We start from the raw sequence: 24,547 nt of genomic DNA on the forward strand, positions 1-24,547 counted from the left end.
TGGTCTCTCATCTCCATCTGAGATTCTACCAACAATGGCTGTATCATCAGCAAATTTATAGATGGTGCTTGAGCAATACTTAGCCACACAATCATGGGTATAGAGAGAGTAGAGCAGTGGGCTAAGCACATATTCCTGAGGTGCACCAGTGTTGATCATCAGCCAGAAGGAGATGTTACCACCAATCCATACAGTTTGTGGTCTTCTGGTTAGGAAGTCGAGGATCCATTTACAGAGGGAGGTACAGAGGCCCAGGTTCTGTAGCTTATCAATCAGGACTGTGAGAATGATGGTGTTAAATGCTGAGACATAGTGAAAAAACAACATACTGACATAGGTGTTTGTATTGTCCTGGTGAAGAGCCATTGAGATTGCATCCGCTGTTGACTTATTGTGGCAATAGACAAATTGCAGTGTGCCCAGGTCCTTGCTGAGTCAGGAGTTCAGTCTTGTCATGACCAACTCTCAAAGTATTTCATCACTGTAGATTTAACACTTTAAGTGGCAGATAATAATGGCTTTAATGTTCCACTATTTTTAATTTTATTTAGAGATACAGCACAGACTTGGCCCTTCTGTCTCAATGAGTCACACTACCCAGCAACCCACCTATTAGCCTAGTTAACCAAGAAGGCGCCGGTGAACCACGGCAACATTCTGCAGGCTACGTGAACTTACTTTGAACTTTGAATCACAGGAAAATTTACAATAACCAATTAACCCACCAGCATGTATGTCTTTGACGTCTTTGAATTGTGGGAGAAAACCCCACACGGTCATGGGGAGAGCGTACAAACTCCTCACAGGTGGTGCTGGAATTGAACCCTGATCTCCAACGTTCCAAGTTGTAACAGCGCCGCGCTAACTGCTGCATTACTATGGCGCTCCCTGGTGCACCACTTTAAACAAGAACATAGAAGAGCCCAGAAACACGTCCTTTGACCCTTGACATCACAATGTCTTCACCGAACTCAGTACCTAATTATACTAATTCCCTTCTATTCACACAGGGTCTATACCCCTCCATTCCCTGTATATTCAAAAGGTGGGAAAAATTAGCTTTATTTGTCAAATGGACATCAAAACATAGAAGCATGCTTGTATCAAGGACCAGCACTGTTCGAGGACATATTGGAGGCAGCTTGCAAGAGTTGCCATGCTTACAGCATCATCATAACGTGCCTACAGCTTCATGTTTATGGAATATGGGAAGAAACCAGAGCACCCAAAGGAAATACATGTAGTCATGGGGAGAATGTACAAACCCTTGACAGACAGGGTGGGAAATGAACCCTGATCGTTGGCACTGCTGGACAGTACGCTAAGCGCTGGGCTACCATGCCACCATATGTTTAGCTAAATGCCTCATCAGTGCCGCTATCGTATCTGCTCCTACTCCCACTCCAGCATGCTCACCGGGCATCTGCCGCTCCTTTTGTGTATATAAAACGTGTCCCGCACTGAAAGGTGAAAAGTTTAAGTGGAGCAGAAGGGGAAACTTCCTCACTCAGAGGGTTGTGAGAGTGTGGAATGCATGTGAGCTCGATTTCAGCATTTAAGAGAAGTTTGGGTAGGTACATGGGTGGAAGGGGTATGGACGGCTATGGTTCTGGTGCAGATCGATGGGTGTAGGCAATTTAAATGGTTCAGCACAGACTAGATGTGCCGAAGGGCCTGTTTCTGTACTGTACTTTTCTAATACTCTATGACATCTCCTTCTCATCTTAAATGCACATCCTTCAGTACTTGACATTTGCACCCTGGATTAAGTTGGAAAAGGCCTTTTGCCCCCACCAGCTTGCTCTGACTTCTCATCTTTTTTCCCAGTCCTGATGAAGGGTCTCAGCACGAAATGTTGACTGTTTATTCATTTGCATAGATGCTGCCTGACCTGCTGAGTTCCTCCAGCATTTTGTATGTTTTGCAAAGGATTCTGACCATCTTTACTTCCATTTAATAAGACAAGGGTTAACATATGAGGAGTGTTTGATGGCTCTGGGCCTGTACTCACTGTAGTTTGGAAGAATGAGGGGAGAATCTCACTGAAACCTATTGAATATTGAAAGGACTGGATCAAGTGGATGTGGAGAGGATGTTTCCTATGGTGGGTGAGTCTAGCACCCGAGGGCGCAGCCTCAGAATGGAGAGTTGAAAATTTGATAGAAATGTTGCAAATGAAAAGCGAGATTCTCCTGATAAAGGGGCTCAGCCAGAAGCAGCAACTGTTTAGATAAGAGAAAACTCCTCTGTAGATCTCCACAGCTGACACAGGGTCTTTGATCTTCGGAACTCTACCTCCCTCCATAAAGGAACACAGGATCTTTGACCTTTAGGGTTCTAACTCCCTTCCTTCTTCACACGTCCTGACCTGGAACCCCCTTTGACTTGCCAGTTCTTGCCTCACTCCTTCCTCTTTTTGTCATCTGTGTACATTGGCCTTCTGCCCTTGTCACTGACATTCCAAATGAAGGGTCTCAACTCAAAATGTTGACTATTTCCTTCCACAGATGCAGTCTGACCCACTGAGTCCATATCTTTTGCTTCAGATTCCAGCATCTTTTACAGAATGGGTCCCCAGTAAGTTTTGCGCTTCTTGGTAAAACACTTGAACCAGTCTTGGCTTGAAGACTTTACGGTTCATAGCTCTCTTTGGAGAATACCTGATCTTGAGCAACACATACAAAATGCTAGGAGGATTCAGTGGCTTAGATTGCATCTATGGAGGGAAATGAACAGTTGACGTTTTGGGTCGAGACCCTTCATCAGGACTGGAAAGAAAGAAGGAAGCCAGAATAAAATGGTGGAAGGAGGGGCATTAAAGATTAGCTTTATTTGTCACATATACATTGAAACATCAAAACATGCAGTGAAATGTGTCCTTTTGCATCAATGATCAATGCAGTCCTAACATGTGCTGGGGCAGTTCGCGTGTATTGCCAAACTTTGGCTGGCAACCTAGCATGCCCACAACACATTAACCTTAAGCTCTATGCTTTTGTAATATGGGAGGAAATCCACACAGTCATGGAGATGGTGTAAAAACTGCTTACAGACTGGGGCTGTGAAGCATTACACTAACCGTAACACTACTGTGCCGAGGAGCACATGTCGGTAATAGGTAAATCATTTGATCTTTAGTCCTGCTTGATTATTGCATTGGGATGAAGCTATTTCTGGTGCTTGGTCAAGTCATTTAAAGTGGATGTTAAAAAGTTCTTGATTAATAAGGGTGTCAAAGGTTGCAGGATCAATATACAGGGGAAGGGAATAATAAATGCAAGAGATTCTGCAGGTGCTGGAAATGCACACAAAATTCTGGAAGAACTCAGCAGGTCAGGTAGCATCTATGAAAAGAAATAAACAGTTGACAATTTGTCCAAGATCCTTCATCGGGACTGGAAATGATGGGGAAAGAAGCCAGAATTAGAAGGTGGGGGGGGGAAGGTAAGGGAGTACAAGCTAGGAGGTGACAGGTGAGACCAGGTGAAGGGGAAGTTAGGTGGGGAGGGGGGGATGAAGTGAGAAGCTGGGAGGTGATGGGTGGAAAAGGTAAAGGGTTGAAGAAGAGGGTATCTGATAGGAGAGAAGAATGGACCATGGGGAGGAAGGGAAAGAGGAGGGACACCAAGGGAGGTGATAGGCAGAAGAGAAGAGGTAAGAGGGGGAGCAAGAGTGGGGAATGGAAGAAGAGGGAAGAGGGAGTTAGAGAAATTGATGTTGAGGTTGAGACTACCCACATGGAATAGTATGTGTGCTCCTCCAAACTGAGTGTGGTTTCATCGTCTCAGTAAAGGAGGCCATGGTCTGACATGTTGGAATGGAATGGGGATAAGAGTTAAAATAGTTGGCCACCGGCAAATTCTGCTTTTGGTGGATGGAGCAGAGGTACTGGTCAATGCAGTCCCCCAACTTACGTTGCATCTCACCAATGCAGAGGAAGACGCATCTGAGCAATGGATACAGAAGATGACCTCAACAGATTTGCAGCTGAAGTATTATTTCACCTGGAAGGACTGTCTGGGGCCCAGAGTGGAGATTAGGGAGGAGGTGAATGAGCAGGTGCAGCCTTTCTTCCGCTTACTGGGGTAAGGGCCAGGAGGGAGATTAGTGGGGAGGGACAACAGGAAAAGGGAATCACGGAGGGAGCGATTCCTGTGGAAAGTAGGAAGTGGTAAAGACGTACTTGGTGGTAGGGACCCATTGAAGATGGCAGAATATGCGGAGAATGATATGTTGGATGTGGAGGGTCATGAGGTGGTAAGGTGAGGACAAGAGGAACTCTATCCCTGTTAAGGTGGCAGGAGGATGGGGGCGAGGGCGGGTGTCTGGGAAATGGAGGGATATGGGTGGTGGCAGCATCAATGATTGAGAAAGGGAAACCCCTTTCTTTGAAGGAGAACATCTCTGATGTTCTGGAAAGGCAAGCTTCATCCTTGGTACAGATATGGTGGAGACAAAGGAACTGAGAAAAGGGAACGCCATTTTCCAGCTGACCAGTGGAAGGGGGTATAGACAAGATAGCTGTAAGAGACAGTAAGTTTATAAAAGATATTGATAGACAGTTTGGCTCCAGAGATGGAGACAAAGAGATCGAGAAAGAGGAGGGAGGTGTAAGAAATGGACCAAGTAAATTTAAAGGTGGGGTGGTGGGGTGGAGATACGTCTGTAGCAAAGGAGCTGTATGTCCACGTTCATAAATCCTTGCCTCCGCTAGATTGCAGGCCTCCCCCCCACCTGATTAGGGTCGCATGAAGCCACAGCAGCAGGTCGTGGATGGTCACAGGAGCAGCTGATGCATATCGCAAATCCTGGCTATTCAACCACCGATGGCAGGCAGACAATCTCCGGACAGCGTTGATAATGGCTGGGGTCACACATCTCGTAAAGACACTGCCCAGAAGAAGGCAATAGTAAACCACTTCTGTGGGAAACTTTGCCAAGAACGTCATGGTCATGGAAAGCCCATGACCACGCATGTCATACGATACAGCACATAATGAATGAACAAACAACTTTAAGGGCAGGGTGGAAGTTGGAGGCAAAGTTGCTGAAATTGATGCACTCAACATGGGTGTATGAAGCAGCACCAATGCAGTCCTCAATGCAGTGCTGAAAGAGTTGGGAGTGTTACCAGTGAAGGCTTGGGACATTGAACATGAATAAAAAATAAACGGGATAATCAGTCAGCCATGATGGAATGGCAGAGCAGACTTGATGGGCTGAATGGCCTAATTCTGCTCCTATGCCTTGTGGTCTTATGGTCTGATATACAATGCTTCTTTGTGTATTGTGGGCCATCCATTTGTATATTATGTACTAAATACTGATCTCCTGCATTGCTAAAACGTGAACGAAGTAACTTTGAGAATGCCATTCTCCCATCTGTTGAGGGATTAATTTAGCTGCGGCTATAATATTTATGAGCTGGAAAAGCAGCACTGTCTGCAACATCAACCCAGAAAAGCGCGAGGCATACGTTCTCCAGCATTAATATGGATGGCTGCAGCTGAAACATGTCAGGAGCTCACACTAATTGTGGCTCCACATGACAGAGACACAAGTGCCAAGGCTTTTTTTCTCACTGGGTGTACCATGGGAAGATGTCACTTATCTTTGTTGGAGAGAGCTAATTATCATAGCGAGATTATGCTAAAAATACTCCAGTTTCTTTTTAAGTGCTGTTAAAAGTGTGGTGTCAAACCATTAAAACTTGCCCCACACTCCCACTTTCTTGCTGTTAAGCTATACCACAGGTTGCTCCTGGTTGGAGTATCCTCACATGAATCATTTACCTGGATCCATCCTTGTTCTCATTTCTCTGAGCGAAGCTTCGCTCTCTTTAAGGTAAAGCGTTTTATAATTTTGCTGCGGCCTCATTCTCTCATTAGCTGCTCAGACATCTTTGGATTGATGAACTTCCAATATCTCTGCCCAGCTCCAATATATTCCTAGCCCAGCGATGTTGAATGTGTCTTCATATAGTTAACACAAGTTCAGAGCAGGAGTAGACATCCTGCGTCTTCTCCAAGTAGGAGTCCACGTTCATAGATCCCGCAAAGTTCCCATGCAAGTTAGAGTGGTTAAGAAGGTGAATAGTGTGTTGGTTGTATGGGGTGTTCAGCGAGGGGTAAGACTTCTGGTGAAGGGGTTTGTTGTGTCCATTCTGGGGCAGCTCAGTCATCTTTGTTCTCCACCAGACACTCAGCTCCCACTTGTGGCTCCAAGCAGCTGTTTGCACGTGACAGTGGCCACACCACCAGTACTCCGCTTCAGCAGCCAGGCTAAACCAGGTGAGGGCAGCTGGTGGGCTCATACCCCAGTGAGGCAGGGGCACGCCTGTCCAAGCATGCAAAATTAGCTCTGGCAGACTGGGCGGGTGAGATCAACAGTGAGATCCAACGGCAAGGAAAGCAGCTTTGAAACACTCCATGGAGAACGAAAGGCATGACAAGGCACAGAGGAACACGCTTAAAAATTGCTGGTGAACGCAGCAGGCCAGGTACTATCTCTAGGAAGAGGTACAGTCGACGTTTCGGGCCGAGACCCTTTGTCAGGACTAACTGAAAGAAGAGATAGTAAGGGATTTGAAAGTGGGAGGGGGAGGGAGAGATCCGAAATGATGGGAGAAGACGGGAGGGGGAGGGATGAAGCTAAGAGCTGGGAAGTTGATTGGCAAAAGGGATATGAGGTTGGAGAAGGGAGAGGATCATGGAATGGGAGGCCTAGGGAGAAATAAAGGGAGGGGGGGAAGCCCAGAGGATGGACAAGGAGTATAGTGAGAGGGACAGAGGGAGAAAAAGTGAGAGAAAAAAAATGTATAATAATAATAAATAAGTAACTGATGGGGTACGAAGGGGAGGTGGGGCATTAACGGAAGTTAGAGAAGTCAATATTCATGCCATCAGGTTGGAGGCTACCCAGACGGAATATAAGGAACCTGAGTGTGGCTTCATCTTTACAGTAGAGGAGGCCGTGGATAGACATATCAGAATGGGAATGGGACGTGGAATTAAAATGTGTGGCCACTGGGAGATCTTGCTTTCTCTGGCGGACAGAGCGTAGGTGTTCAGCGAAACAGTCTCCCAGCCTGCGTCAGGTCTCACCAATATATAGAAGGCCGCATCGGGAGCACCGGACGCAGTTGTGACAAGAATACACATAAAATTAAGATGTTTGCTGGCCTGGGTTAGCATCAGTGGCATCAGCAAGTGGTCTGCCACCTGTCCTCAGGGGAAGGAGAGATAAGGAACAATGGAGCAGCGTCTGGAGATGTGTAATGAAGGGACGGGAGAGAGAGCTGTCTGGAGCGGCTCCCCCTTTGAACCCTGAACTGTTTGAAGTGATGGACAGGCGATACCCCAGCAGGGGGATAAAAAGGGACAGGTTCGTTAAGGCAGGACACACACGACACTCGAGGTAACGAGACCCTGGAAGCGGTGCACCTCTCACGAGTCGGTGGGAAGTACCGGACCTTAAACGCACAGGGCGGAAAGGTACGATCAGCGGGAACCCGGTGTGTGTCCACCCTTACTTGGGTGCCGGGTTCACTGCAGAGGATCGACCGCATCTGGAGGAGGGGTCACAGTCGGTGACCTCAGGTGACATCACAAAGGACCCGCCCGAAAGCTGCTTGTGAGCAATATCGCCGGTCTGTGAGTGGAAGCCGTTCTGAATGATCAGTCGTTCCCGTTCTCTCTCTCCCTCCCCCCACATTGTCCATCGCCATGGCAACGATTACTGCGAACTGAACTATTAAATCGAACTGGACTTTTGTGTCACTTTGAAATTGGTCATTTACCCCTAGACAACGATAGAGCTTGATTGATGCTGTTATCTTAATTCTGTGCACATGTGTGTTTATCATTGCTGAACTGTTGCATTTATTATCCTTTCGATTACTGTGTTGCTTGTTTCTTTAATAAAACTTTCTTAGTTCTAGTAATCCAGACTCCAACTGAGTGATCCATTTCTGCTGGTTTGGCAACCCAGTTACGGGGTACGTAACACAGTATATCACCCCAGCCGACTCACAGGTGAAGTGTTGCCTCACCTGGAAGGACTGTCTGGGGCCCTGAATGGTGGTGAGGGAGGAAGTGTAAGGGTATGTGTAGCACTTGTTCCGCTTACAAGGATAAGTGCTGGAGGGAGATTGGTGGGAAGAGAGGGTGGGGACGAATGGACAAGGGAGTCGTGTAGGGAGCGATCCCTGTGGAAAGAGGGGGGGGAGGGAAAGATGTGCTTAGTGGTGGGATCCCATCGGAGGTGGCGGAAGTTACGGAGAATTATATGTTGGACCCGGAGGCTGGTGGGGTGGTAGGTGAGGACAAGGGGAACCCTATTCCTAGTTGGGTGGCGGAAGGATGGGGTGAAAGCAGATATGCATGAAATGGGAGAGATGCATTTGAGAGCAGAGTTGATGGTGGAGGAAGAGAAGCCCCTTTCTTTAAAAAAGGAGGACATCTCCTTCGTCCTGGAATGAAAAGCCTCATCCTGAGAGCAGATGCAGTGGAGACAGAGGAATTGCGAGAAGGGGATGGCATTTTTGCAAGAGACAGGGTGAAAAGAGGCTGTGAGAGTCCATAGGTTTATAGTAGACATCGGTAGATAAGCTGTCTCCAGAGATAGAGACAGAAAGATCCAGAAAGGGGAGGGAGGTGTTGGAAATGGACCAGGTAAACTTGAGGGCAGGGTGAAAGTTGGAGGCAGAGTTAATGAAGTCAACGAGCTCAGTGTGCATGCAGCAAGCAGCGCCAATGCAGTCGTCAATGTTGCGAAGGGAAAGTCGGGGACAGATACCAGTATAGGCTTGGAACATGGATTGTTCCACAAAGCCAGCAAAAAGGCAGGCATAGCTGGGATTCATACGGGTGCCCATGGCTACACCTTTAGTTTGGAGGAACTGCGAGGAGCCAAAGGAGAAATTGTTAAGATTAAAGACTAATTCCGCTCGACGGAGGAGAGTGGTGGTAGAGCGGAACTGGTTAGGTCTGGAATCCAAAAAGAAGCAGAGAGCTTTGAGACCTTCCTGGTGGGGGATGGAAGTATATAGGGACTGGACATCCATGGTGAAAATAAAGCGGTGGGGGCCAGTGAACTTAAAATCATCGAAAAATTTCAGAGCGTGAGAAGTGTCACGAACATAGGTGTGAAGGGATTGAACAAGGGGGGATAAAACAGTGTCGAGATATGCAGAAATGAGTTCAGTGGGGCAGGAGCAAGCTGAGACAATAGGTCTGCCAGGACAGGCAGGTTTGTGGATCTTGGGTAGGAGGTAGAAACGGAAAGTGCGGGGTGTGGGAACTGTAAGGTTGGTAGCAGTGGATGGGAGATCACCTGACTGGATAAAGTCGGTGATAGTGTGGGAGACAATGGCCTGGTGCTCCTTAGTGGGGTCACGATCGAGGGGTAAATAAGAGGAGGTATCCGTGCGTTGTCGCTGTGCCTCGGCAAGGTAGAGGTCAGTACGCCAGACTACAACAGCACCCCCTTATCGGTGGGTTTTATAGTGATTAAGATTAGCGTGGAGGGAGGGAGGAATCTGCAGATGTTGGAAATCCAGAGTAACACACACAAAATGCTGGATAAACACAGCAGGTCAGGCAGCATCTATGGAGAGGAATAAACAGTCAAAGTTTTGGGCCGAGACCCTTTATCTGGTCTGGAAAGGAAAGGGGAAGCCAAAATAAAAAGCTGGAGGAAAAGGAGTTCAAACTGGAAGGTGATAGGTGAAGCTGGGTGAAAGGGAAAGTGGAGGAGTATTGCAGTATTGTGTTCAGTTCTGGTTGCCTCATTGCAGGAATGATGTGAAAGCTTCAGAGAGGGTGCAGAGGAGGTTTACTAGGATGCTGCCTGGATTCGAGAGCATCTCTTAGCAGGATAGATTGAGAGAACTAAGGTTATTCGCTTTGGAGCGAAGGAGGTTAATAAGAGACCTGATAGAGTTGGACAGCATAAGAAGCATAGGTAGACTGGACAGTCAGAGATCTTCTCCCAGTGTGGAAATGGCTAATTGATGAGGCCTAATTTTAATGGGTTTGGAGGAAATTATAGGGCGGATGTCAGAGTTAAGCTCTTTTACACAGGGAGTGATGAGTGTGTGGGACATGCTGCTAGAGGCGCTGGTAGAGGTAGATATATTAGAAGCATTTAAGATACTCTTAGATAGGTCCATGGATGAAAGAAGAGTGGGTGGCTATGAGGGCAGGAAGGTTAGATTGATCTTGGAAAAGGTAAAAATGGTCAACACAATGCCATAGGCTGATGGGCCTGTTCTATGTTCTAGAACATCCATCCCCTCGATCTGTTCTGACATTAAATAAGACCACAGCTGATGAAGTTATAAGTTGAACCCTGCATTCCTGCTCACCTCCAGTAATATTTCATTCCCTTCCTATCAACTATTTATCTAGCTCATCAATTATTTATTTTAAAAAAATTTCTTGACACATAACAAGGAATAGGCTCTTCCGGCCCTTCCAGCCACGCCACCCAGCAATCCCTCAATTTAATCTAATCACGGGACAATTTACAATGACCAATTAACCTACCGACCGGTGTGTCTTTGAAATGTGGGCGGAATATGGACATTCAGGGGAAACCCATGGGGTCATGGGGAGAACATACAAACTCCTTATAGACAGTGGCAAGAAATGAACCCCGGTCTCTGGTACTGTAAAGTACTGTGCTAACCGTGAGGTTACCGAGCAGCGTTTTTATGCTCTGTCATAAAAATCAAAGCTTCTGCTTCCAGATTTCCTTACGGGAAAGAGTTCCTAAGATGCACAACACTCAAAGAGAAAGATATTTGTCTCAGCTTGTGTCTAGCATAGGTAACTTTTTATTTTTTTTTAGAGAGATCCACAATGGAAACAGCTTCTTCACATTGACCCTTTCAAAGCTTCTCAGGTTCTGCTTGAGCCGCAAGATTTGGAATTCTCTTCAGTATCCTAACATAGCATAAGGCATGCTTGCCTTAATTTTTTGAGGAATTTAAGTTCAAGAATCGGGAAGTTATAAAACTCTAGTTATGAGTATTGCATTCATTTCTGGTTGCCCCATTATGGGAAGGATGTCGAGGCTTCGGAGAGGGTGCAGAAGAGGTTTACCTGTAATCAGCCTTCATGAGGAGAGTTTGGACACACTTGGGTTGTTTTCTCTAGAGCGGCAGAGGCTGAGAGGAGACCCAATAGAAGTTCATAAGATTATGAGAAGCACTGACAGAGTAGACAGCTGGTATCTTTCTCTGAGGGTTGAAACATCAAATACTGTATGAGAGGACATGCATTTAAGGTGAGAGAGGGTAAGTTGAAAGGAGATGTGAGGGGCAAAGTTGAGCAGACTGGTGGGTGCCTGGAGTGCAGGGATAATAGAGGAGGTAGATATAGAGCATTTCAGAGGACCTTAGGGACATGAGAGGGCAGAGAATGGAGGGATATAGACACTATATAGGTTAATTTAGTTGGGTTTTAATTACTGTTTTAATTTGATCAGCACAACATTGTGGGGTGAAGTCTGTGCTCTAAACTATTTCCTAAGTATTTGTATCACCAAATTAGACTCATAGAGTCAAAGAACAGTACAGAACAGAGACAGGCTCTTGGCCCATCCAGTCCATGGCTAACCATTTAAACTGCCTATTCCCTTCGACGTGCACCAGGACCATAGGACTTCATAGCCCTCCATACCCCTGGCAACACACACAGAATGCTGGAGGAACTTAGCAGGTCCATAAGGTCATTAGATATAGGAACAGAATTAGGCCATTTGGCCCATCAAGTCTGCTCCGCCATTTCTTCATGGCTGATTCAATTTTCCTCTCAGCTCTAATCTGCTGCCTGCTTCCTGTATCCCTTCATGCCCTGAACAATAAAGAATCTATCAACCTCTGCCTTAAATATACATAAAGATTTGGCCTCCACAGCTGCCTGCAGTGAAGAATTCCACAGATTCACCACTCTCTCACTAAAGGAATTCTTCCTCATCTCCATTCTTAAAGCACATCCACATTCTGAGGCTGTGTCCTCTGGTCTTAGGCTCTCCCATCACATCCTCTCTATCAAAGCTCTTCACCATTCAATAGGTTACGATGAGGTCACCCCTCATTCTTCTGGATTCTAATGAATACAGGCCGACAGCCATCAAGTGCTCTTCATATGACAAGCCATTCGATTCTGGAATCATTTTTGTGAACCCTCTCCAGTTTGAGCACAGCCTTACTAAGAATTGACAATAAACTGGACCGGTCAAAGAGAATTGACAATAAACTAGACTGGTCTAAGAACACTGAGGCTGTCTACAAGAAGGGTCAGAGCCGTCTCTATTTCCTGAGGAGGCTGAGGTTCTTTAACATCTGCCGGACGATGCTGAGGATGTTCTACGAGTCTGTGGTGGCCAGTGCTATCATGTTTGCTGTTGTGTGGTGGGGCAGCAGGCTGAGGGTAGCAGACACCAACAGAATCAACAAACTTATTCGTAAGGCCAGTGATGTTGTGGGGATGGAACTGGACTCTCTGATGGTGGTGTCTGAAAAGAGGATGCTGTCCAAGTTGCACGCCATCTTGGACAATGTCTCCCATCCACTACATAATGTACTGGTTGGGCACAGGAGTACATTCAGCCAGAGACTCATTCCACCGAGATGCAGCACAGAGCGTCATAGGAAGTCATTCCTGCCTGTGGCCATCAAACTTTACAACTCCTCCATTGGAGGGTCAGACACCCTGAGCCAATAGGCTGGTCCTGGACTTATTTCCTGGCATAATTTACATATTACTATTTAACTGTTTATGGTTTTATTACTATTTATTATTTATGGTGCAACTGTAATGAAAACCAATTTCCCCCGGGATCAATAAAGTATGACTATGAGTATAAGGGGCCCAAACCTGCTCACAATACTCCAAGTGAGGCCTCACCAGTTCTTTATAAAGTTTCAACATTACATCCTTGCTTTTATATTCTAGTCCTCTTGAAATGAATGCTAACATTGCCTTGGCCAGCCTCATCATAGTCTCAACCTGCAATTTAACCTTTAGGGAATCCTATACTAGGACTCCCAAGTCCCTTTGCACCTCAGTTATTCTGAATTTTCTTTCCTTTAAAAAATAGTTAACCCTGGCATTTCCTCTACCACAGTACATGACCGTATGCTTCCCGACACTGTATTCCATCTGCCATTTCCTTGCCCATTCTCCTGATCTGTCTGTCCGTCTGTAGTCTCTCTACTTCCTCAAAACTACCAGCCCCTCCATGTATCTTCATACCTTCTGCAAAACATTCAACAAAGCCATCAATTTCATCATCCAAATCATTGACATATAACATAAAAAGAATTGGTCTCAACACAAACCCCTGTGGAACACTACTGGTCACTGGCAGCCAGCCAAAAAATGCTCTCTTTATTCCTACTCTGCCTCCTGCCAATCAGCCACTGCTTTAAACATGCTAGAATCTTCCCTGTCAAAGCATGGCCTCTTAATATAAGCATCCTCATGTATATCACCTTGTCAAAGGCCTTCTGAAAATTCAGTAATACAATATCAACTGATTCTGCTTTGGCTATCCTGCTTGTTATTTCTTCAAAACACTCCAACAGATTTATCAGGCAAGATTTTCCCTTGAGGAAACCATGCTGACTGTGGTCTATTTTATCATGTGCCTTCAAGTATCCTGAGACCTCATCCTTCATAATCAACTCCATCATCTTCCCAGCCACTGAATATCCTCACTACACATTGCCTCTGTTTGTAAACCAGTTATATCATCTTCAGCACTCTCACCTGCCTTTCCTACAGTATTTATTGCAATGAAATATACACAGCTCTGGTCACTACTCACACCATGTTCACCCTTTTGATTCCTAACTTTGTCTAGGGTTTTACCAACATCAGCCTCCACAATCTCTCCACTAACTGTTCTGACATTCTGGTTCCCATGCCCCTGCAACTCTAGTTTAAACACCACCGTGCCATGTTAACAAACCTTCCCACTAGATATTAGTACCCCTCAAGTTCAGGTGTAAAACATCCCTTCTGTACAGGTCCCATCTTCCCTGGATCCAAAAATCTTCCCAATAATCCAAAAATCTTATGCCCTCCCTCCTACACCAACTCCTTAGCCATGTCTTAAACTGTTTAATCTTCCTGGTTCTAGCCTCACTAGCATGTGGCACAGGTGGTAATCCTGAGGTCACAACGCTGGAGATCCTGCCCTTTAACTTAGCACCTAACTCCCTGAACTCCCTTTGCAGAACCTCGTCACTCATCCTACCCATGTCATTGGTACCAACGTGGACCATGACTTCTGGCTGTTCACCCTCCCACTTAAGAATGTTGAGGACTCAATTCAAGATATCACGGACCCTGGCACCCGGGGGGGCAACATACCATCCCGAAATCTTGTTCTTGCCCACAGAAACTTTCATCCATTCCCCTAACTAATGAATCCTTGGGCAGCATCTGTGGAAAAGAGTAAACTGCCGACGCTTCGGGCTGAGACCCTTCATCAGGACTGGAAAGGTAGAGGGAAGAGGTCAGAGGTCAGAATAAGAACATGGCCAGAGGAGAGGAAGAAGTAAAGGTGGCACGTGACAGATGAAATCTGGAGAGGGGGAGAGGGTGAAGTAAAGAGCTGGGAAATTGATTGGTGAAAGAGTTAAAGAATTGGAGAAGGAAGAATGATAGAACATAGAACACAGAAGAGAATAGCATAGTTCAGGCTCTTCAGCATACAATATAGTCCCAAACCTTTAACCTACTTTAGGATTAACTAAACACTTCCCTCCCACATAGTTTGCAACTTTTACTTCACCCATGTGTCTGTCTAATAGTCTTTTCAATGCTCCAAATATATCTCCCCTCGACACCGTACCCAGCAGGGTGTTCCATACCGCTACCACCCTCTGTGTGAAGAGTCTACCTCAGACATCCCCTTTTCCATTCCTCCAAATGCCTCAAAGTTATGCCCCCTGGTATTAGCCATTTCCTCCCTGAGAAAAAGTCTCTGGATGTCCACTCTATCTATGCATCTTAACATCTTGTACACCTTTATCAAGTTGCCTCTCCTCTTCGTTTGCTCCAAAGAGAAATGCCCTAGCTCACTCAAACTATGCTCAAGACCTGTTCTCTAATCCAGGCAGCCTCCTGGTAAGTCTCCTCTGCACTCCCTTAAAAGCTTCTACACCTTTCCTGGAATGATGTGACCAGAACACTCTGATGGTTGCTGAACAGGTAAACCATGGAGATAGAGTTTACATGAAGCCAGGAAGGGTTCACACTTGTCATGCATTTACCCTGTCCGGACTAGAGGTGCATGTTTATTGAAGACAAGTTGAGCAAGCTAGGGCTTTTCTCTTTGGAGGGAAGGAGGATGAAAGGTGACTTGATAGAGATGCACAAGATGAGAAGAGGTATAGACAGATTAGAGTGTCAAAGACACTTTCCCAGGGCGGAAGTGGCTAACACCAGGGAGCATAACTTTAAGGTGATTGGAGGAAGATATATCGGGAGGATGTCAAAGGTAAGTTCTTTACACAGAAAGTGGTGGGTGCATGGAATGTGCTGCCAGGGGTGGTGGCAGAGGCAGATACATTAGGGGTAGTTACTCTTAGACAGGCATGTGGATGAGAGAAAACTAGGGGGCTATGTGGGAGGGAAGGGTTAGATTGATCTTGGAGTAGGTTAACCATTGTGCGCCGAAGGACCTGTCCTGTGCTGTCATATTCTATGTTCTAAATTCTATTACCACATTTAAATGGGAAAAGTTTTATTGACTTGTAAGTGACGGTGATATTTTAAGCAGTAAATTAATATCATTTGGTAGGTCTGCAGTATTTTTGGTGGAATGCAACATATTGGTTTATTGCTTGACATAAACACATTCTGCATGAGTTATTTCTCACTGTTACACGTATTATTTAGACAGGCATTGAGATGATCATTCAATAGCAGATGTTTTGTCCAGAATGATGGCTCATCTAGACCAGCTCTGATTTAATTATAGTTTTGCTCAGGGGATTAGATTTTCCATAAATTTTCAGTAAACAAGAACAAGGCCTTTGAAACCAACACTTGCAAAGTTTTCATAAGCAGTAACACACTCATTGGCCACTTTATTAGGCACCTTGTGTACCTAATAAAGTGTATGTTCGTGGTTTCCTGTTGCTATAGCCCATTCATTTCAAGGTTCAATGTGTTGTGTGTTCAGAGATGCTCTTCTGCACACAAGTGTTGTAACACGTGATTTGAGTTACTGTCAACTTGAACCAGTCTGGCCATTCTCCTCTGACCTCTCTCATTAAAAAGGCATTTTGGCCCACAGAACTGCTGCTGGATTTTTTTTTGTTCTTTTGCACCATTCTCTGTAAACTCTGGAGAATGAAGTGCATGGCGATGCCAGGAGATCATCAGTTTCTGAGGTACTCAAAACACCGTGTCTGGCACCAATGATCATTCCATAGTCAAAGTCGCTTAAATCACATTTCTTCCCTACTCTGAAGTTTGGGCTGAACAACAACTAAACCTCTTGACCATGCCTGCCTGCTTTTATTCATTGAGTTGTCGCTACATAATTGGCTGATTAGATATTTGCATTAATGAGCAGGAGTACAAGTGTACCTAATAAAATGGCCACTGAGTGTGTATTTACTCTTTTTCTCCCTAAGATGAACATTTGAAGATGAATCGGTAAGGTACACAGAGGAGGGTGGGCGTGGCAAAGAGAAGGGGTTGGAATCCACTGGAAAGGCTGTTATTTCAACATAAACAGGCCATGTTCTGTGAATGCGGACTTGCAGAGAGCCAACTGGTGAAGGTTCTCAAACCGAAACATCAACTGTTTACTCTCCTCCATAGATGCTACCTGATCTGCTGAGCTTTGCCACCATTTTATGTGTGTTGCTCTGGATTTCCAGCATCTGCACAATCACTTGTGTTTATGACAGTCAACAAGGAGCTTGCTGTGACTTTATCCACGGGGATTGGCAAACAACTAGAACCAAATAGATCCTAAAGAAATTTGGCAAAAGCAATTAAAGATCTAATCTTTAGATCTTTAGTCTTTATACTTAAATCAGTCCTAAAGGAATTGGGTCAATCAGATCATTAAGAAACTCTGCTGCCTCGACACTGAACTGACTTCCTTCAGGGTCCAAGCCTAGGTGGGGTGAATTTCTCCTCCAAGAAAATGAGTGCAAAATCCATCCTGAATCTGCTTCGATCTTTGAAGAAACTGTGTTGCAAAGGTTCAGCTGGCGTTGTGGTAATAAGTTAATCACAGGATCAATACAGTGATGAGAAAACTGCATCTACAGACCAGTTTCTGTCTGGGTAGCCTCCAACCTGACAACATGAACATCGATTTCTCTAACATCCGATAATTCCTACCCCTCCCCCTTTTCTCTTATTCTTTATACTTTATACTTTATTGTCGCCAAACAATTGATACTAGAATGTACAATCATCACAGCAATATTTGATTCTACGCTTCCCACTCCCTGGATTACAAATCGATAGTAAATATTAAAAAATTTAAATTATAAATTATAAATATAAAGTTGCCAGTGGTGTTCCACAGGGGTCCGTGTTGGGGCCACTTCTTTTTACATTGTACATCAACGATTTGGATTATGGAATGGATGGCTTTGTGGCTAAGTTTGCTGACGATACGAAGATAGGTGGAGGGGCCGGTAGTGCTGAGGAAACGGAGAGTCTGCAGAGAGTCTTGGATAGATTGGAAGAATGGGCAAAGAAGTGGCAAATGAAATATAATGTTGGAAAGTGTATGGTTATGCACTTTGGCAGAAGAAATAAATGGGCAGACTATTATTTAAATGGGGAAAGAATTCAAAGTTCTGAGATGCAACGGGACTTGGGAGTCCTCGTATAGGATACTCTTAAGGTTAACCTCCAGGTTGAGTCGGTAGTGAAGAAGGCGAATACAATGTTGGCATTCATTTCTAGAGGAATAGAGTATAGGAGCAGGGATGTGATGATGGGGCTCTATAAGGCGCTAGTGAGACCTCACTTGAAGTACTGTGGGCAGTTTTGGTCTCCTTATTTAAGAAAGGATGTACTGACGTTGGAGAGGGTACAGAGAAGATTCACTAGAATGATTCCCGGAATGAGAGGGTTAGCATATGAGGAACGTTTGTCCGCTCTTGGACTGTATTCCTTGGAGTTTAGAAGAATGAGGGGAGACCTTATAGAAACATTTTGAATGTTGAAAGGCATGGTCAGAGTGGATGTGGCAAAGTTGTTTCCCATGATGGGGGAGTCTAGTACGAGAGGGCATGACTTAAGGATTGAAGGGCACCCATTCAGAACAGAAATGCAAAGAAATTTTTTTAGTCAGAGGGTGGTGAATCTATGGAATTTGTTGCCACGGGCAGCAGTGGAGGCCAAGTCATTGGGTGTATTTAAGGCAGAGATTGATAGGTATCTGAGAAGCCAGGGCATCAAAGGTTATGGTGAGAAGGTGGGGGAGTGGGACTAAATGGGAGAATGGATCAGCTCATGATAAAATGGTGGAGCAAACTAGATGGGCCGAATGACCAACTTCTGCTCCTTTGTCTTATGGTCTTATAAATCATAAATAGAAAATAGAAAAATGGGAAGTAAGGTAGTGCAAGAAAACCGAGAGGCAGGTCCGGATATTTGGAGGGGACGGCCCAGATCCGGGTCAGGATCCGTTCAGCAGTCTTATCACAGTTGGAAAGAAGCTGTTCCTAAATCTGGCCGTACGAGTCTTCAAGCTCCTGAGCCTTCTCCCGGAGCCTTCTCCACTCCCATTCTGGCTCCCCTCTTACCCCTTGACTTCTTTTCATTAACCTATCACTTCCCTCTAGTGCCCCTCCTCCTTCCCTTTCTCACATGTTCTACTGTCCTCCCCTATTGGAATTCCTCTTCAGCCCTTTACCTCTTCCACCTATCACCTCCCAGAGTCTCTCTTCATCCTGCCCTTCCCCCATTCACCTACCTTCCTCTTCATCTCATCCCACCTATCACCTGACAAATTGTACTCATTCCCCTTCCTCCCACCTTCTTATTCTGGATTCTTCCTTTCCAATCCTGATGAAGGGTCTTGGCCCGAAACATTGACTGTTTCCTCCTCTCCATAGATGCTGCCTGACCTGCTGAGCTCCTCCAGCATTTTGTGTGTGTCCATCAGGGAGATTCCATGTTTAGGATAAGACTGTGACTCTTTCAACCTCACAGTTTGGAAATAAAAAGCATCATAATGCTATTTTTTATCATTTTGAATCCAAGAGACCTATTCCAGCATCCCCTGATTCATTTATTTGTATTTCAAGGAAGAAATATGAGTGGCAGCAGTTAGCGTAACATTATTACAGTACCAGCAATCCTGGTTTGCACGTTCTCCCCGTTACTACGTGGGTTTCCTCCAGGTGCTCCAGTTTCCTCCCACATTCCAAAGATGTACATTTATAGTTAGGGAGTTGTGGGAACACTACGTTGGTGCTGAAAGCACAGCAACACTTTGGGATGTAATGTTGAATTTGTACAAGGCATTGGTAAGGCCAAATCTGGAGTACTGTGTACAGTTCTGGTCACCAAATTATAGGAAGGATGTCAATAAAATTGAGAGAGTACAGAGGAGGTTTACTAAAATGTTGCCTGGGTTTCATCCCCTAAATTACAGAGAAAGGTTGAACAAGTTAGGTCTTTATTCTTTGGAGTGTAGAATGTTGAGGGGAGACTTGATAGAGGTGTTTAAAATTATGAGGGGGATTGATAGAGTTGACGTGGTTAGACTTTTTCCATTGAGAGTGGGGGAGATTCAAACAACAGGGCATGGGTTGAGAATTAGAGGACAAAAGTTTAGGGGTAACATGAGGGGGAACTTCTGAGTGGTGAATCTGTGGAATTCTCTGCCACAGGAAACAGCTGAGGCCAGTTCATTGGCTATATTTAAGAGGGAGTTAGATATGGCCCTTGTGGCTAAAGGGATCAGGGGGTATGGAGGGAAGGCTGGTACAGGGTTCTGAGTTGGATGATCAGCCATGATCATACTGAATGGCAGTGCAGGCTCGAAGGGCCGAATGGCCTACTCCTGCACCTATTTTCTATGTTTCTATGTTTACTCAGAGAGTGGTAGCTGTGTGGAACGAGCTTCCAGCAGAAGTGGTTGAGGTAGGTTCGATGTTGTCATTTAAAGTTAAATTGGATTGATATATGGACAGGAAAGGAATGGAGGGTTATGGGCTGAATGCAGGTTGGTGGGAATAGGATAGGGTAAGAGTTCAGCATGGACTAGAAGGGCCGAGATGGCCTGTTTCCGGGCTGTAATTGTTATATGGTTATAACATTTGTGGGCTGCTCCCGACACCATCCTGGCTGACTTCATTTGACACAAATGATGCATTTCACTGTATGTTTCAATATTTCGACGTACATGTTAGAAACAAAGCTAATCTTTATCTAATCTTTAAGAAAGGGAAGTTTTCCCTTGTGTCTTGGCTGATATTTACCTAACAACCAATCTAGATTATGTGAATAACACACACTAAATTCTGGAGGAATTCAGCAGGTCAGACAGCATCTGTGCAGGGGGAAAACAGTCAACGTTTTGGGCTGAGACTTTTCATCAGGACACTGAATGTTCTGAATTATCCAGGTCAGAGACAGTCAAGCCTGGCAACCAGGAAAGTTACAAGAGGTCCAGGTACGATATCCGGAAAACTATCTCATGAGCAAAGTGGCAACTCCAGACTAAACTTGAATCATGAAGGATGCTCAACAGTTATGGCAGGGCTTGAATTCCATTATCTCTTGTAAATTTAAATCAAGTGACATTGGTGACAACAGAGCTTCACCTCCAGAGGAAATCAATCTGCTCTCTGTTCGCTTTGATCGTCAAACATGGAGAAACCATTACTAACTCCTACAGTCCCCGATGATCCTGTGACTTCAGTTACTGAGGCTTATGGCAGCCTTCAGCAGTGCGAACTGACGAAAGCATCCAGCCTAGACAGGGTACCTGGACAAGGACTAAAGGCCTATGCTGATCATGCTGACTGGAGTATTCTTTGAGATCCTTAACCTCTCGCTTCAGCAGTCTGAGGTACTCACCTGCTTCAAGCAGGCTTCAAACATACAGGTGCCTAAGAAGAATGTGTAACCTGACTCAATGACTACCGCCCAGTAGCACTTACATCCACTCTGATTAAGTGTTTTGAGAGTTTGGTGATGACACTTATCAAACCCTATTGACTTATGGAGAAGGAAACTAGAGGTTCATGAGCCAGTTCTCATTGGATGATCAGAGGTGGAGAGGGTCAGTAACTTTAAATTCCTCGGTGTTATTATTTCAGAGGACCTGTTCTGAGCCCAGTACCTAAGTGCAATTATGAAGAAAGCATGGCAGTGCCTCTATTCCCTTAGGAGCTCGCAAAGACTCAGCATGATATCTAAAACTTTGACAAACTTCTGTAGATGTGTAGTGGAGAGCATATTGACTCGTTGCATCACAGCCTGGTATGGAAACACCAATGCCCTTGAACAGAAAATCCTACAAAAGGTAGTGGATATGGACCAGTCCATCATGGATAAACCCCTGCCCTCCATTGACCACATGTACATGAAATGATGTCGCAGGAAAGCAGCATCCATCATGAGGGATCCCCATCGTCCAGGACAATTTCTCTTCTCACCGCTGCCATCAGGAAGAAGGTGCAGGAGACTCAGGATTCATACACCAGGTTCAGGAACAGTTACTACCCCCCAGCCATCAGGCTCTTGAACTAAAGGAGATAACTTTACTCAACTTCACTTGCCCTATCATTGAAAGGATCCCATAACTTATGGACTCACTTTCAAAGACTCTTCATCTCATGTTCTTGATGTTTATTACTTCGTAGTTGTGCATTTTGTTGTCTTTTGCTCACCAGTTGAATGCCCAGCTGGTGCGGCCTTTCATTGATTCTATTATGGTTGTTATTCTATTATGGATTCATTGAGTATGCCCCAAGCAAATGAATCTCAGGGTTATATAGTGACAGATGCAGTATGTATTTTAATAATAAATTTACTTTGAACATTGCCTGTGCATGCAGGCTGCCTAACCTCCTTCATTATAACAGACTCTATAAAACAACTTGAGGTCAGGATTTGTAGACTTATATTACCAGTAGTGGGGTCAGTGAGTAATACAAGATGGAAACAGCCCCTTTGGCTCAGCTCATCTATACCTAGCCACACCAGTAAATTGGTTTATTGTCGTCACATGTACTGAAGTACAGTGTAAAACTCTGTCTTGTATACCAACAGTAAAGATCATTTCTCACCGGCCTATTACTTCCCCCTAAGTCCCCTCCTCCTTCCCTTTCTCCCATGGTCCACTCTCTTCTCCCTTTAAATTCCCTCCTCTCCAGCCCTTGACTTTCTCAGCCACATGACTTCACCTATCACCTTCCAGCTAGCCTCCTTCCCCTCCACCCCATCTTTTTATTCTGGTATCATTCCCCTTCCTTCTCAATCCTGAAGAAAGTTCTCGGCCCAAAATGTCAACTGTTTATTCTTTCCCAAAGATGCTGCCTGACCTGCTGAGTTCCTCCAGCATTTTGTGTATGCTGATTTGGATTTCCAACATCTGCAGACTTTCTTGTGTTTATCAAATGCTGAATGCATTTATTAGAGTCACTTAAATTTACATGCAAAAGAGTCATTATCGTCATTACATGCCATGTCATATGACATAGATGATCATTGTCTCATGACTGTGCTTGTTCTTGGCAACTTTTTTCCACAGAAGTGGTCTTCTTCTGAGCAGTGTCTTTACAAGATGGGTGACCCCAGCCATTATCAATACTCTCAGAGATAGTCTGCCTGGCATCAGTGATCACATAACCAGGACTTGTGATATGCACCAGTTGCTCATACGACCATCCATCACCTTCTCCCATGGATTCACGTGACCCTGATCGAGGAGCTAAGCTTTTGCTACACCTTTCCCAGGCTAGTGGGGGGAAGGAGCACCTTACACTTCCTTTGGAAGAGACGTATCTCCATCCCAACACCCAAATGAAAAAGAGTAGAATGGTAATATGAGTAGGAGTGAAAAGCAAGCCATTTGGCCCATTGAGTCTGCTTCACCACTCAATCATGGCTATTTATTATCCCTCTCAACCCTATTCTCCTGCTTTCTCCCCATATCCTTTAACACCTTTACTAATTAAGAACCTATTATCTTCCACTTTAGATATATCAATGATTTGGCTTCCACAGCCATCTGTAGCAATGAATTCCATAGATGCACTACTCATATCTTAGAGAGCAGTTTGCAACAAGACACCACATCCTGGCACGGTCTCTCCCCGTACCTATGCCCCTCTAAATCTTTTGTCTCCTGCAACTGTCCTAAGGGATTAGATTCTGATTCAGATTTTATAAAACTTCAGTATATGTTTTGAAAAGTTCAAACTTACTAAAATGATTAAACAGGCCGGACCAATGAAGCTCCATATAAAGTTGCTTTCTGTACTGAGCCAGCAGCTGTAGGGAAGAAAGATTGAGATAAAGTGGCTTGTGAGAAAATAACTCTAAGTATTTCCTTCTTCATGTGTAACTTTCTCCTGAACCCCTCATCATCCATCACCCACCAGCCCGCTCCCACCACCCACCCTCAATGGCTCTCCTGAAAGCAATGGAGATCATTCAGCCATTTTCACATCACGTGCTGCTTTAACCTAATCGTGTTGACAGAATTATTGAATGACACCATTCACCCCCCTGAAACTGTACCAACTTCTTATTGATTAATCCAGTCTGATGCTTGCTACTGCTCTTCTGCCATTGCCTTGTGAGTTATTTTCCCTCACGTGGTTGTCCTTCCCTTTCAACAGTTCTGAGTATCTCCAGTACCCTAGCAGACCACCATCCCCATGAGTTTGAGTATTATCTTCTCAGCATCTTCCCCTAACTCTTTAGCTCATAACTTTGACCTACTTCTCCTGATCTTTGAACCAAGTGGTAATAGGAATATTTTCTCTTGATGGCAGAAAAATGGAGGGCTATGGGGCTATAAGGGTTAAATTGAACTTCGAGTAGGTTAAAAGATTGGCACAACAATGTAGGCCGAATGGCCTGTACTGTGCTGTACTGTTCCCTATTCCATGTTCTAATTTCTCTCTCTGCATTTCTTATGTTCTGATTCACCTATATCATATCTCTAAGGAGAACTACCTTCAGCTTTTACTAATGTTGTGCGATTCCCAGGCATGGACTGATCAGACATCCATCTATAATGGTAAAGATGGGAGCAATCCTCTATCTTCTTCACATGTCTTCACACATGATTTCAGAAAGCAAGTGCTTAAGGTGATTATCTAAATCAAGTCCAGTGCTATAATCTACATATGCACAAGTCCGGTCACACATGGAAGACCATTTGACGCATCTTAGTTCAATCATGTAGAATTTGTAACCTTCTAACCTTGTAGACCATAAAGCAATGAGCACTATAGCCCAGAAACAGGCCCTTCAGGCCATCTAGTCCATGCCAAATTGTTATTCTGCCTAGCCCCATTGACACA

General features: G+C 44.8%; 1 protein-coding gene across 3 annotated transcripts in view; it reads right to left on the reverse strand.

The window, feature by feature from the left end:
* Positions 1 to 24,547, reverse strand: part of adgrl4 (adhesion G protein-coupled receptor L4) — a 169,507-nt gene that overhangs the window by 40,692 nt on the left and 104,268 nt on the right. For all 3 annotated transcript variants that reach the window (XM_063064755.1, XM_063064756.1, XM_063064758.1), the window contains one exon: positions 23,441 to 23,507. In XM_063064755.1, coding sequence (XP_062920825.1) covers positions 23,441 to 23,507 — 67 coding nt within the window. The remainder of the gene's footprint in view (positions 1 to 23,440; positions 23,508 to 24,547) is intronic.

The sequence above is a fragment of the Mobula hypostoma genome, chromosome 12 (assembly GCF_963921235.1).
Source record: "Mobula hypostoma chromosome 12, sMobHyp1.1, whole genome shotgun sequence".
NCBI classification, from domain to species: Eukaryota; Metazoa; Chordata; class Chondrichthyes; order Myliobatiformes; family Myliobatidae; genus Mobula; species Mobula hypostoma.